General features: G+C 37.4%; 2 protein-coding genes across 9 annotated transcripts in view; one reads left to right on the top strand and one right to left on the bottom strand.

Moving 5' to 3' along the window:
- LOC106628249 (uncharacterized) overlaps positions 1–2906 on the top strand; it is a 31864-nt gene extending 28958 nt beyond the window's left edge. For all 3 annotated transcript variants that reach the window (XM_014253657.2, XM_088065240.1, XM_088065241.1), the window contains exon 7: positions 251–2906. In XM_014253657.2, coding sequence (XP_014109132.2) covers positions 251–988 — 738 coding nt within the window. In that variant the 3' untranslated portion in view covers positions 989–2906. The remainder of the gene's footprint in view (positions 1–250) is intronic.
- CHFR (checkpoint with forkhead and ring finger domains) overlaps positions 1–15034 on the bottom strand; it is a 38572-nt gene that overhangs the window by 10469 nt on the left and 13069 nt on the right. For 5 of the 6 annotated variants that reach the window (XR_001331552.2, XR_001331551.2, XR_001331556.2 and 2 more), the window contains exons 12-18: positions 14777–14896; positions 14396–14479; positions 13609–13679; positions 12913–13000; positions 12638–12745; positions 11484–11556; positions 9204–9360 (exon numbers count right to left, since the gene is read on the bottom strand). Coding sequence is in view for 1 of the 6 variants with exons in the window: in XM_005524353.3 (XP_005524410.2) it covers positions 9318–9360; positions 11484–11556; positions 12638–12745; positions 12913–13000; positions 13609–13679; positions 14396–14479; positions 14777–14896 (587 nt within the window). In the remaining 5 variants the exon portion in view is untranslated. Of the gene's footprint in view, positions 1–6590; positions 9361–11483; positions 11557–12637; positions 12746–12912; positions 13001–13608; positions 13680–14395; positions 14480–14776; positions 14897–15034 lie in introns of those variants that run through there. The other variant, XM_005524353.3, reaches the window with a different exon arrangement.

The raw sequence follows: 15034 nt of genomic DNA, 5'->3' as shown, positions 1-15034 counted from the left end.
TGCAAGGAATCCGTAGGTGTGGCAGAGATATCTGGGTCTCATTGACTGTAGTCATCAAACCAACAGCTTGTTACAAAGCTAATAAAGGATGTTTCTTTCTTTTTAAGGTAATAACATAGGTTTTTCCTAAATAATGCGTCTCACCACTAAAATAACCAGGAATTTTAACTTTCAGTTCTCTTGGGATCAATGTTTCCAGAGAGAGCTGCTTTTTATGGCATGTCTACTAATTTGGTACTATTTTGTGCAGGGCTTTTCTACGACTGCAAGATCCCAAGCTGTGCCAACCAGAAAGGTAATCTCAGCCACTGAGATAGAGGGAGCATCAGAGACTGTTTACTCTGATTCATCTGCCAGTAATGCCTCATACCCCCTCACTCTGTCTGCACAGAGGCAACGGAAGTTAACCTCCTGCAATTTGAAGAAATCCAGATTTGGGAACCCTTATTTTGGATTTTTAGCCAGTTCCCCTGACACCAAACATGTAAGGTCCTTGGATCCCTCAAGACATCTAGGGGCAGCATCTCCAGTTAACAGCCAAAGCCCCAAAAATCTTCTAGAGAGCTCCAACCCACTGAAAATCAACTTGGTCAACGGTTCAAAAACAAAGGAGCTTATGGCAGAAACAGATAAAAACAAACCAGTTTTTGTTATTTCTGAAGAAGGGGATGATCAGCAGCCTCTGGTCTTGGCAGAACACCTTAGTCAGTGTGGAGATCACCTGTCAGAGCAAAGTGCTGTGTATGCTCTGGCCCTGCCAGAGAAACAGCCAGTGGTTCCAACTGCAGAGGGGAACAGCTCTGCCACCTTCACATCGAGTCTTCCCCTTTGGGCAAAATCCCCCAGTTCATACAAAGGTCACGGGAAGGCCCCCAGCTCCTCCAGGGACCAGCAGAGCTCAGCAGGTGGAGATGCCAACACTACTGAGACCTCACAGAACTGCGACACCCCCGCTGCTCCTACGCTGTGCCAAGCTTCAGTCCAGTGATGTCCTCAGAAAGATTGAAACATCAGTTCCCAAACCTAGAGGGAACAGGGACAAGAGCAGAGCAGAAGCTGTGCCGAGCAGTTGAGTGTGGCAGTCACATGTGGCAGCTTTGTTGAGAGCAGTCTTTGCTTCCCGCATGTAGGGACTGAGATTACAAAGATACAAAGCACAGCACAGCACAAATGCCATCTCCCCTTATGCTCACTAACCTCATCTCTCTTCTCCTGCATGAGATTTGGATGTAGTTTGTACAAGAAAGCATCCTCTGAAAAGGTACTTCAGACTGCAGAAACCCTTTTCTGGGATGGGAATGAAAGTAACCTGGGGCAGTCACACCATGGTTTATATCTAAACTGTAAATCAGTCCCCTGTCCCTGTGGTATCACTTAAGTCTTTCTGTTGGGAGCTCTGAGTTAACTTCTGTTTATAGTTCTGCCTGTACAATCCAAGCCTTGCCAAGCCAACGGTAAGAATTCAATCATGCATGTTTGCATACAGTTTTGTAAACTTCATTTTAAGTATTTCGTATCTTCTGCAGTCTAGCACAAAGCTTACCAACTATTAGCAACTCTAATATTAAAGAACAAGATTATCTCATCTCCTCTTTAGAGAAGTGTACAGACAAGCTGAGCAACCCAATACCAGATGCTTGTTCAATTAAAGTCTGATGTAGCTTTATCTTTGTTAGGTCTACATAGGCTTAGAACACCTCAGTTCACTACATTAAATGACTCCTCATGGCAACAGGAGCATGTGTACAAAAACACTGAAATACTAGGAATAGTCTTCAGCATCCAACACTTGGATATTTGCAGCTGCTCTGATCCTATATCCACCAGCTATTTATTGCTGGTAACGCACACTGACTAGAGAACTATTCCACTTCCTTTAGCAGGCAAGACTTGAAAGACAGAATTAAGGTGGGGCAAACTTTGAGAGTTCACTTTCTTTAGAAATTAACTGTATGTGGCTGTGCCTCCCTGGGTACAAATCCAGGGCATTCAATGGAACACTAAACCAAAGGGAAGCCTTCTAGTCCTATTGCCTTTAATAACCCCATCAGTATTTTAATTGCCTCCTGGTGATATTTTCCTATCTTTGCAAGAGACTCCTGCATGTTTATCCTACAATTCAGAACTATTTTTCTTAAATATAAAAATTCCCTCTGAAGCTGCATTTTGCAGCTGAGACAGCACATTGTTTTAAAGCAATAGTATGTCATGAAACAGGTGTCAGAAAGAAATCATCTGCACAAGTCTTCCCCTGTATTAGCTGCAGTGTGCATCCAGTTATCTTAATCCTTCTCTGTGAAGGCATTTAAGACTGATTCCTGAAATATTTAACTGAATTATTTATGATTTCACCTGCTATTATAGCTTCCATTTGCCACCTATTAATGTCTGAGATATGCAACACAAGACTATAGGTTTTGCCTTATATTTTCTCTGTATGTTTACATGTCTACCTAGACATAGAAGCCGTGCAGCTGGTAGCAGTGGAAGCAAAACCACATTTGCCCTTTAGCAGTTGACTCAACCATGAACAGCAAACAAGTCTCTGCATTTATTATTTCCAGACTGTGTTGAGTAGTTTTGAAGTGCCAAAGTCTGGCTCCGTGTTGGTTGGTTCTTTTTTTGGTGGGTATTTTTGTTGTTGTTGTTTTAAATTAATGCTACTTGATTCAAAGGGAAGAGTTAATATATTTATGATTTTAAAAGTATTTAGAAGTCTTCAGTACTCTAACAATAACTTCCACTGCATTAATATACATCATAATTCAATGTTCTGTTACTTACTACATTTCTAAAGGTTGAAATACTAAAATCTGCTTTCGGAAAGTACTTCAATTATTGACAATAGTTACATTTGAAGGGCTGGAAAAAGTGGCTTTTTCAATAAAAGCATGTTTAACTACTCATTTCTACGGTGTAACAACACTTAATTTGTTTTGTTGAAAGTCTGAGCTGTGCCTCAGAGCACCAGGATAGCCAGTGGGGTACCCCAGTGGTGGTAGAAGAGCAGAAAAAGCAAACTCCTTTTTCATCCTTCCCAATTTCTCTGAGACTGAAGATGAGGTGGCTGTTTACACCGACCTCCTCCGCTACCTGTTGTGTAACCAAAGAACAGACTTTGCTAACCAGGTTTGTCTAACTGCTGCCAGAGGACGTTTCTGTGGGAGTTTGTGTTTCCTTTCAGATCCTGTTGCCTGAACACTCTTCCATCACTGCCTGCTGCAGCAGCATATGGCCAATTATTCACAGGACTGCACCTGACACACTGGCTGCAGCACAGACTATATACATATACATTTATATATATATATATATATACACACACACACACATGTGGTGAGACAGGCCCTGCTCCTGATGAACATGCAATATTGAACAGTGCTGCTTATTATCAGAACAGAGGTGGCTGATTTACCGACTATTTAAAGGTGATGCCTTCTTGCACTAGATGATACCGAAGCCCAATGCCTGCAGGTGGGTGGTACAGGTACCCCAGGGGAGACTTAAGTTCCTGACCCAACTTTTGAAGTTTTTTTATTTGATTAGGACATTTTTGGATTTTTTTCTTTTTAGGCAGATCACTAAAATAAACTGATAGCAAGGTATTTGTGTTTTATTTGGTACCTTCAAAGAATGTATAAAATATTTTCTTCCTCTTACAGCTAAAGCAAGTGTTTTGAAGTTCTCATATTTTCTTTTTTTTATCCCCCCAGAACACAAACAGCTTCTAACCAAACTCTTCAAAAAAGTCACAGTGCAGAGTTAAGAAATTCTGAAAGCTCTAGGTGGAATAAAGCCCTTTAATACTCTCAGCTGTAAATATTGACTAGGATTAGTTTTTAAATAGTATTACTTATGGCATTTATTTTGTTCCTAACAGCTATTATTACTTTGGAGAGCTATGCTGCCACTTTTAATGACAGAAAACCTCATGCCTCATGCATGGGCTTGGATTCAGTTTCACCCTTGTGCAGTGCAGGTTTTGCTGCACAATTCTGTGTTCTGTAACCAAGCAGCAAATGGGATAAGCACTCCAAACACTTGCTGAAGAGGGGGAAAAATCCTTCCAATCACAACTGATGGGGGAAAAATGTCAAAAAAATCATTATGGAGATAGCAAAGAGAAGTATTCTTTTCAATAAAACTGAGTAATATTCACCTTTTTTTTAAAAAAAATTAATTATTCTGGAATATACTAGTCAAACCCTCTAGCCAATGTGCTAGGTAGACTAAATAGGACAATACTATGTGAACGTTCCCTGTTTTTTCACTGTACAAACAGAGCTTCAAAATAAAAGCTTGAAGCTATACAAGCTGACAAGAATCTGGTGTGCTGAGGTTCTTACTGTCAGGTACTTAAACTGGTTGGGAATGGAAGCTCAAACAGAAAACAACAGATTTAACATCCAGGTAATGCATCCTAACTTGGAAGATTCAGAATAACATTTAGCAAGAAAAATCCACTTCTAACTTAGTAGCAGAACAAGAACTGAGGTTTCCTTTCAGAAACCTAACTTTTTGTTAAGAGGAGTAGGGCACAAAGCTTTCTACTCAGAAGTGTTTTCTTGGGTTTTTTCCTTCAGGAGGGAGGCACATGAGCCCAAAACACATTTGACTCAAACAGTCCAGTCAGTAGATTTTATTCTAAACAATTAAAGATTAATTTGGATTGCAAGGGAAAAGAAAAGGTAAGTTCTAAGCCAACACTTACCTAATGAAAGCAAGTGAAACTCAGCAGCACCAAAAAGAATACCCAACAGAGACTAAATACAGCTTCAACATATATTCATGGTCTGTCTAGAAATGTCTTTGATGTTAAACCTCATATGGCACACTTAGCATTTTTTATAATTCATTTCCTATGGAAACTAATGAGCTTAAGGGTGAAATTACCTCATTGAAAGTCAAAATGGAAGTGTGAAGAAAAGAAGGATGACCTGGAAAGCAGATTTAGAAGCAATCTTTGCATATTAAGCATTGCTGTGGGAAATAGTATAATTAGTTTTCTTCAGAACTTATTCCTTGGAATTGTGTAAGTGGTATTTCAGCTCCCAAACATCATGCAGAAAGAATGTTAGATAAAGTAGGTGGAAAAAAATGCAAAATCCTCACATGTTCTTCTTAAAATCAAGATGTTTTTTTCCTAACTTTCAGTGACCGTTAACTTATTTTTAAGAGGGCAGACCATAAAAAAAAGGCTCCTTTCCAGCAGACTTCTAAGGGGCCATAAGAACCCAAATTTTCAGAGCATAATTTGGAATAAGCATTCACTTCCCAAATTCCTAACTTCTTTTACTTGAATCAACTTATTTCCCTAAGCTCTTGCTGCAGGCTAAGCCATCCGCCTTACACAATTCTGCTGAAGACTAAAAATTGATACCAAATGCATGTATTTTGTTTGCTGGGTGAAAGAGCTAATGATTAACCTTGGACTGTCAAATACCAAGTTTTTCCTGTTAAATATAATGAAAACAGTTTCAGAGTTTAAGCAGAAATTCTCCTGTAGAGTTCAAGTACCTGAGCCACTCCAAGGGCTCCAGGAGCTGCCAGTGGACATACATTTGTTCCTTCTCGGTCACAGCAACATTTTTCTTTATTCTTTGTGAAGAAAGTGCTTGGAAGAGCTTTGGTTGTGCCAGACCTTATCTTCAATAGTGTATAAATCCCAAAATCAGTAGCTTCCTCAAACTAAATTAGTTACAAATCATTTGTTGACATAATGAAGTATAAAACATTTAAACCCACCACTGCAAGTGCAGGGCCAGCCACAATTACCAGTTTTAAAGGCTAAAACTGCTCATCTTTCAGGTGCACAGAACAACACAGTGTTTTCACTTCTACAATACTTAACCTGAGTTTGAGTTTCACTTAAATTTAGTCTGACAGCTGGTTTAAGAACAGCAACATAGATTAGCTACAACATTAAAGGGTATCCAGCTTCAAGTATGGAAATGGCAGCACCACAAAAATCCTGGGATGCTAAACTGTAATTTGAAGCTTAACGGCTCTGGCATCACTGTCTTCTGCCTCAGATACAACAGGGTGGAGGCAAGCCCTCCTATTTACTCAGCAAGGCTAAAGTTTTGTTCAGAAAACGTTGTATTAACAGTAGTAATTTGAAACCTTGTAATTTATGCAAATTAAATTATAGTAAAGGTGAACACAGTATTACAGTAATTTCATCTAGGCTGCTGTTAAATCAGGTGGTAAAATACTTGTCACTTTGGTGTTTATAGCGTTGCAAGAAACTAAAATAGTAACTGCTTTTTGAAAAGTAGCAAACTTTTTAATTTGCTAGCATCTCGAAGCCCTCTCACTTCTATTTAGTCTCTTGCTTATATCATTTATTATACATCCTGTAGAGATACTGATGATCCTTTGCAGGATCATCTGACTCTCTTAAGGAAGTTAAAGAATGACTCATGTAAAAATTCATGTAATTTTCAGTCACTACAATTTCAGGGATGGTATTTGCTTGTAAAATCTCAACATTCAAATAATTAACAGCTTGACTGAGTATTAGCAAATGTTGCATTCATCCATTTCTGTGGTGAGAGTTCATGCCACAGAAGAAACACAGACAGCTTCAGTAGCTTTTTCTTTTTTTTTTTTAATTAATAACTTCTTAGTTCAGGAAAAAAATAAACCACAAAAGAGAACTGGAAGAACTACTCTCCACCTTCTTTATAAAAGAACTTTTTTCGAAGAGACAGACTATATACCTTGTTCACCACTATGTCAAATCCTATCATAATCACCTTGGTTTCCACATCTATTCTACCACACTTCATGCTCAGCTTCCAAACATCTCTTATAAAGGAGGTGGGGATGTGCTTTAGACAGGTTAAAAATATGCTGCACCTTTACAGTATTTAAACAATTACACCAAGCATAGTTCATACATTTATCACATTAACTATCACCTGGTAACCATACATTTAAAAAAGGTCTAATGTAGAGTATGTAATACCCATGACAGATACTCTTACTTACTTAAGAGCATATAAAGATCAGGATTTATTCACCCTCCCCATCTGCAAGTCAATTTCTGATCTCTTCCTGGTACAATATAAATGACAAAAAAATCCCTTCATTCCATTGCACTACCGCAACCCTATATGCATAGAAAGGCAGATTAATTACCTGTGACAGAGAAAAGGAAGAGGGGTTTAAAAAAAGAATTTGAAGAACATCAACTGCACAGGTACTTTAGATGTTAAGCAGATGAGTTCTGCTGTTTGGGTTTTTTCTCCCAATTTTTTTTTTTTTTCTTACGGCCACACAATACACCCCTACACAAACATAACTTGAGTAAATGCAAGTTACTCCTGATCAACAAAACAACTTCAGCACAAGAGGCTTGAACACCAGCACAGAGATAAGGCTGTGCTGAAAGCCCATCTGGGGTGTGGGAGTGGTGAATGAGAATGTAAAGCACATTTCTGCATATAATGTGCAAAGGCTTGATCTCCACAACTGCACTCAATTTGCTACATGCACAGCCAGAGATGAAAATGAGATCAAAACCAGCTGGGAATGGTTGTCCTGAGAAGATATAATAACCATTAAAAAATCTAAACATAAAATACAAATACAGAAGCAACAGAACATCGTTAATAATACTAAAAGACAGAAACACGCTGTTGTTGTTAAAAGAAGCTTCAAGTAATATTCCAGATCCAATTTCAATCCTACTCACAGGAGAAAATGCCCAGAGATTAGGAAGAGAAGTCCACACCAAAGTGTATTTTTAATAGCATAAGGGCATGGTCAACAGACCCATCCTTGCGACAGCTATTTTCAAAAATAAAAAATCTAAACAGAAAGACATCATTCTAATTAGCATTCATATTAAGCTGTGCATTACTGGAAATAGTTGTTTAATTCACTGCAACCAGTAGACACGATGTGCTGCATCATTTGTGCTCCATTATATCACAAGATACTGTGTGTACACTTTTTAACACCCAAGTATAAACCCTGCTCATAAAATAAGGCGTACTTAAAAACAACATGGTCTCTACAGAGGTAACTTTGTATGCTTTCTTCTCATTCTGCTTCACTCTTCCAGGTATGATGAAAACAAAATTGGTCCCAGTCGAGGTTTGTCAACATTAGCAACCAGATTATGATGAATCAGATTAGATCATACCAATTTGTAGGGAAGGGGGAAAGTTTGGATTTCTTTATTTTTAATGACACTTAGGATATTTCCTGAATGAGCTCTGCAGAAGGCATGAAAATAAAATCTACATTTCCTATGTCAGTGACACCAGTGTGCCCCTTCATGATCCCTATCTCTACCCCTAACCAGAAATGTTTCCATATTGCTACGATTTGTCCAAACTCACTTATTTTCTGTAAGATTGTTCCTTTCAGTAAAGCCGCTAGATTCTGTTCTAAATGATAGCTTTTTCTACATTTTCACCAGTGTATGCATGCTAGAGAACAGCTGCATTGCAGAGGTACATATTTAGCACATGGTATCAAACCAGAAAAGAAATACAAAAAAGATGAACCAGTGTGTCTTACTGGCTGCTCTATGTCAAAAGCACTGTTTGGTCTTCTGATATAAAACACTATAGAAGTAATATTAGCAGAAGTCTGTTCTGCTTCAAGTATTACCCCAACTTTAAATGTGATGAACTTCAACTTTCTGTGCAAATCTTTTTGTAATTTCACGTGAATAAAAACATCAACATGTCTAAACTAAGAAAGGAAACTGTACTACCTCGACTGTAACACTGCACATACGGTAGAAGCTTTAAGTTGAAACAGCTGTTTATTGGATGGATTTTTTAAAAAGGAATATTAATGTGGTTTCTAGCCCAAATTCAATGGGTAGCAACAAAATATCAGACTACCGCAAAATGCAGTTACAAATATACACTGACAATTTCCTTCTTAAATATTAATGGCTCTTGAAATACCCATCAGATACTTTTACAAAACTTCTCTATTTTAAGTCTAACGATTTTTCTTAGTTTCTTCACAAGTAGTGCAAATACACTCCTTATTCTTAGGTCATCCCAAGATATGGCTGGTTTTTGTGAGTGTGATTTGTGTTCTTCACTGAAGTGATACAGGGACACTGCAGTCATGAGCATGGAATGCAATGCTTGCTGGACCACCTTGGAAAAAAATCTACCTTATTCATGTACAGCTGTAAAATTCTACAAATTAAAAATCTCACATCAGCTTACCTGATGCAAAAGTTAATGATTCCCTGCTATGGGGGAACTGAGCAATCCCCTGAAAACTTAAACAGTACAAGCAGTGTAACAGGTTTTTGTCCCCTCTCTACAGACTACAAGTTCTCAGTTCTTGAATCGTGTTTGCTCACAAATGTGATTGAATTTCCTAAAATAAAGAAAAACATAAGAGTATTAAAATATAACAAAGTTCTCAGAAGTAAGGCAACAAAAGCAAGTCAGCATCTTTCACCGGGTATTTTAAATGTTAAATAGTCTAAAGCAGACCATTTACACACTAAAATCTCTTTCAGAACCTGTTTAGATCGTACTTTACTGCCATTTTACATGTAACAGGATTTTCAACATCTCTCCTGTCTAACCCTCGTTAGTTTTATTATGCACACAGAAAACCTGTTATTAAAAAGCATTCCTCTATACTTCTGCATACTTCAAACCCAGAAGGCAATTAAAACAGGAATTGGTGAATTAATTTTCCCCTGCAAGATATTAGGAACTTTTAGTAGACAGCATTACACAAGTCATTAAAAACTAGAATGAAACAGGCTAATTATACATTTCAACATAAACACATTCAGTGGCTTAGAATCTTCTGGAAAGAAAAAGTTTATCTCAGCCTGTATTATGTAAGTTTTATGGGTATGGCAAACCTGTCTTCATGGATTAAACAAAAAACACAATTTAGTACCAAGCACTTTTTCCCACTTTTCAAAAACATTTCACTGTTGATTCCTTGTTTTTCTCTTGCTTGGGCCATGCGGTCCCTGACAAACAACTGAAACAGAAGTTGGGGTGTTGAGTGTGTCACTACATGTGGAGGAAATGGTGCAAAGGAGACCCTCAATTTCCCCCTCAGCTGGATTAGATCAAAAATCAGAAAAACTTTGCTCACATAATCTAACTATTTAGCAGAACAATTTAGCTCAATTGCAAAAAAAAAAAAATTATCTGGATATAAAGGAGTGGTATGACAGGATTGTTTGCTTTCATGGATTTTAGGAACTAAGAGTAGCAGCCAGTAAAATTCTAGGAAGGATTAAAGCTTGGGGCAAAGAAAAAAAAAAAAAAAAAGAAAAAAAGAAAGAAGGAAAAAAAAGGAAAAAAACCCTGAGTCATTTTTATTCTAGATGAAATTACCCACAATGTGAACAAAGACGACTGGTGAGTACTTTGATACTGAATTAACACTAACATTTCAAAACAAAATCTCCTCTGGGAACACAGACAGTCCTATAATGTGAAGTTACAGATAGCAGTGGTACTTCAAATTATATCTGCAACTTAAATCCAAAATTATTTTTGAAAGCTATTTGGTAAAACCCTTGAATTCGTAAGAGACTGCAGATGAATATTTTACAAGTCTGTCTTATGATCTGCTTGCCTGAGCTGCACAGACTGGTTATTTTCAACCCACAGTACCTGAAATATTAAAGGAATTATGCTAAGTGTGTATGTACATTGCAACATTAGAAAGATACTGCAGAATCTACTATTCATTAAGGCAATTTCTCAATAAGGGGTAACAGCTCCTCTATCTTAAATTACACTGAGAATTTAGAGAATTATTCATAAGGCAAGAAGGATTTTTCAACCCTCCCTAAAACCAGTTAGATCCTAGGGGGAGAAAATTTTTGTTTTGTTTTATGAGCTTTTAATATTTGTCTTACTAGATGTGCATCGTTTCATAAGAATAAAACTGCACTGGTCATCAGAGGTCTTAATATTTTTATTCAAGAAGTTTGATTTATTTTGGAAGGACGTTTCTCATAAATGACCAGATACCAGGAGTCCAAGGCTGGTATTAAAACTTTTGACAAGATTAATCTCTTTTCAGCCTCAAATTTCATTTTTGACGCATGCCAGATTCCTTGGGTCAGAGATGTAAGACCTAGGAACTCCTCAGGAACCTGCTGTGGCTTATATTACATTCTCCAAGCTCCTGTTGCTAATTATTCCCACCAATTGATCCCTTCAATGGAAGCTGCACTTCACTGAAAGAATCCTTCCACCCCAGTGGGTAGAAAAACAGACTCAAGAAGTGTCAGCCATGGGTTACATCAAGTTACAAGTGCTGGCAGTGCTCTTGACATGCACAGAGAGCTCATTTCAAAGTTGTGTTAAAAACGAAAATGATAAAATATCCCCAGTGCTCACCCAACCTTGCTTTATGCTGCAAGTTCTGGCACCTCAAAGGTTGCTTTTTAGATTGTTGTTGGTTTGATTTTTTTAAGGAACACAGAGAAAAACCACCTTCTAAAGTGTACAACTTACATGGCGTGATGTGCTTTGACCTGAGTTCGACAGTTGCGTCCCCAGTAGCAATCAGGACGTGACGTGACAGTCACTACAAGAAGAGCAAATTAAATGTTACATTTATTACATAAGTCATTAAAGGTGACACAGATTATTAAGCCACTGCTAATGGTGGTTACTCATCAGAAACAAGGCATGCTTGGCAAGAAATGACTGTAGAAGTATATTGTTTCACCTTTCTGGAAACAAAAGCAAACACACTGTGAAGGACAAAAAACTAGTTTTTAATGTTAATTAATTTTTTAATTTAATTTAAATGCATACTTATGATGAAAGTATTTGATTCTCAGTGCTATCAACTGAAGTTTTACCATTTAGTTTAATAGAGATGGACTTGATTAGACACTCAGCATTTGTCTAGAAGTTTTTCCATACAAAAGGAAAATTAGTAATTTGGGTAGAGTTTACTGCTTTCCCCCACCTTCACATAGATTTCAACTCAGCTGTCCAGCAGCTGAACTGAAAAGCAATGCTAAGGGCAAACCAGGTACACAATTTTTGCTCAGTATGCACAGCAGCACAAGCAGAGTTCTCAACAGCTTAAGACTGGGAAGCTGTTGCTAACAGCAAGAGCTAAATTGGCAGAAGTAATATTTAAAAGAAAACTATTGGAACAGCTTCTGTTCCAAACAAATTTAGGTCTGAAGGAGGCACAGCTGCTTCCATCCTATTTTATACTAAAAATGTAAATGCAAAGATTTAGAATCAGTTTATGAAAGCATTCTTGCTCCTAGTTGAGAGCTGGTAAAGTGTTAAATTGTTCAGAAGATGCATAATTTTATGTATTTAAATCAGAAAATAAATTTAATTACAGCAATTAGCTCCTGTTGACTATATTCTGATTTACTGAATTCCTCTTTTCACTCTGCAGATATACTTATTCTACAGATGACAAATGATACTGAGAGAAAAAGTTCCGTTAGGGAGTCTGAAAATAACTATGCACGAGCTTAGCAGCTGACAAGCTAAGCAGGGAGTGTAAGACATTAGCCCTGCAACAAGATTTGCACTGGGCTACATGAAAGTGCCAAAAGAACACCGATACAAAGGTAAAGCCAATGTTAACTCTTTAAATTAATTTTCCCCTCCTTACTGTGCAAAACAATCCCCACCTGGCAATTCAGCAACAGGAATATTCTGCCTGTACTGGTAGGCAAGTTCTCGAAAGCTGCGAAGGCCACAACAGTAGCAAAGCACTGTGTTCCCAGTAATTCTGTAATCTGGGGAGAAAACCAGTTTGTAAAAATGTAAGGCTTAATAAATCAGATTTAACTAAAGAGCCAGGACTGCACTGTTCTGTGCACAGAACTCAAAACTTCTTGATAACACTGCTGAGTTACATTCAGACAAGGAGTCATGCATGCAGCAAACTGAACACAACACATACCTGACAACATGAAAACTCCTCTTTGAAGAGCTAAGAGACTTTCATTTAACATGTTCTTCCATGTCAGACCCCTGGATGCCAGGTAATCCTGGAAAGAGCAATTTAAGTTTAAGCTAGAAGAATCTCCAACCTTGAAGAGTAACCAGGCCATTTATTCTCAAATATTTGCAAATCTGTCAGTAACTATGTTTTCAGAATTGGCTTATGATGACGACAAGTAAAAATTAAATACATGTAACTTAATTAGTGCGATACTTACTGGAAGGTTTTATTGGTGGTCTGAATGTATCTTTTTTTCAGATTTCCACTTTTGCCAAAAGTTGGCAAATAGATTCATTCAAGTCACACTCTGATTTACCTCAAATCAAGATTTCATCCAGTTTGCCTAATCTAGGCAACCCTGTTATAGTATGGGCAAAATATTTTCCATACAAGTTAGTGTGAAACTTAACTTGTCTGGGACAAAATATTTAACAAGCATTGCTTTCCTGGCATGTTTTTATTTAATTATTTTTCTCTTAAATAATATTTTGGATGATTGTTTGGAGCTCATTTAATCAGTCTTTTAAAATTAAGTTCTGCAAGTGACACAATGCTGCCACTATTAGTCAGCACATCACTTCCATTTCATCAGCAAGTACACATCTTAAACTTCGTACATTTGTTACTATCACACACAATGATTTTTAAACATACCTTTAGGATATCTGATTCATAGTGGTTGTTATTCAGGACGCCATCTAAACACTTATCACCAAGATTTATTTCTAATCAGAAGAAGAAGAAGAAAAGTTACTATTTCTCACCCAAACCCCATGGCCCTCACACATTTTCTGAAGGTTCTTCTGTTTCCTGAAATAACATGCACAGGCTCATGTGAGCACCAAGTACATGACTGCATTCAACATTTGCTAATGCATGTGATTTATAGCTTCTAGTGGCAAAGACAAGATACTGAGATTCTAAAATTTCAGCTTCAGTCCACAAACACTATCAAGCTGCACAAACTACCAGTGACAGTAAAGCATATTCCATTATCTCCAAACTGCAGCCAAGCCATTCCAACTATTCTATTTTTTTTTAAATGTCAAAAAACCTTGAGTTTCAGAAGTCTGCATGTTTGAGAGGGCAAGGATCTTTTCTAATCCATTACCATGGATGCAGCAGTGCTCCTGCACTGGCTTGTATGATTCTCTTACTAGACTGAAATACACCATGGTTTTTTATATTGGAAAGAATTGTGCTCAGCAAGTGTAGTTTCTAAGCCCAATATTCTATGACAACAGAAAGTTAAATCCTCTCAATGTTAAGACACATGCCACTTCAATGTTATGTATTTGTGATGTAAGGACACAGACCTTGCTTCTTTCTGCATGACTGTGCCACAAAGTAATCTATGTCTCTTAAATTACATAAAGATCAAGAAAGACAGACATTATTGTAAAGTGAGCAGGCTGATAAAAAAAAAATTACTGCACAATACCACAGAATGGTGCCAAGCAGCCAAAACACGCCATGCGAGTGCAGCCCCAGTACAAGTGACAGAAGGGCTGCAGACAAACTGTGCCTGTAAAATAACAAAGAAAACCCCTGTAAGGACCTGAACACAACAAAACTCAACAGTTACCATTCTCAGAAATCAGTAACAACAGAGCCTTAATAAACGTAGTTTAAGAAAGGTACAACTTGCTCATTTAAAATACATTCTTTAAAGGAACAATTCTATAAAGGAAGATTCCTTCATGCTGTCACTGTTAGAGTCCAAATAAAGAAGATTCCTATAAAAAACAGTATTCCCATTAAATTTAAGTTTAATAATAAATAAGGAAAGAGCTAGTTCTGTAGAAAATAAAAATGTACACACATTGCTGAGGAGCAACATGAGGATTCTGCTCACGCTCTGCTCTTCGGTCAGGCATTGGTTGAAAGCAGCAGGTGCATATTACATGACTTCCTTGAGCAGGACACACATATTCCTGAACAGCTGGATGAGTTAAAAAGTGAAAAGAAAAAAAAAAATTGAACAATTTACACAGTTGGATGAGGAATCTTAGTGAATATTAACAACATAAAAATCATGAAGTAACAAGGAAGCTTTTTACAAAGACTCTAGGAAACAGCA

This window comes from Pseudopodoces humilis, chromosome 20, assembly GCF_049639895.1.
Source record: "Pseudopodoces humilis isolate 2021_Gansu_Grassland_sample_001 chromosome 20, ASM4963989v1, whole genome shotgun sequence".
NCBI classification, from domain to species: Eukaryota; Metazoa; Chordata; class Aves; order Passeriformes; family Paridae; genus Pseudopodoces; species Pseudopodoces humilis.
This window is presented reverse-complemented; position numbering and strand designations above follow the sequence as displayed.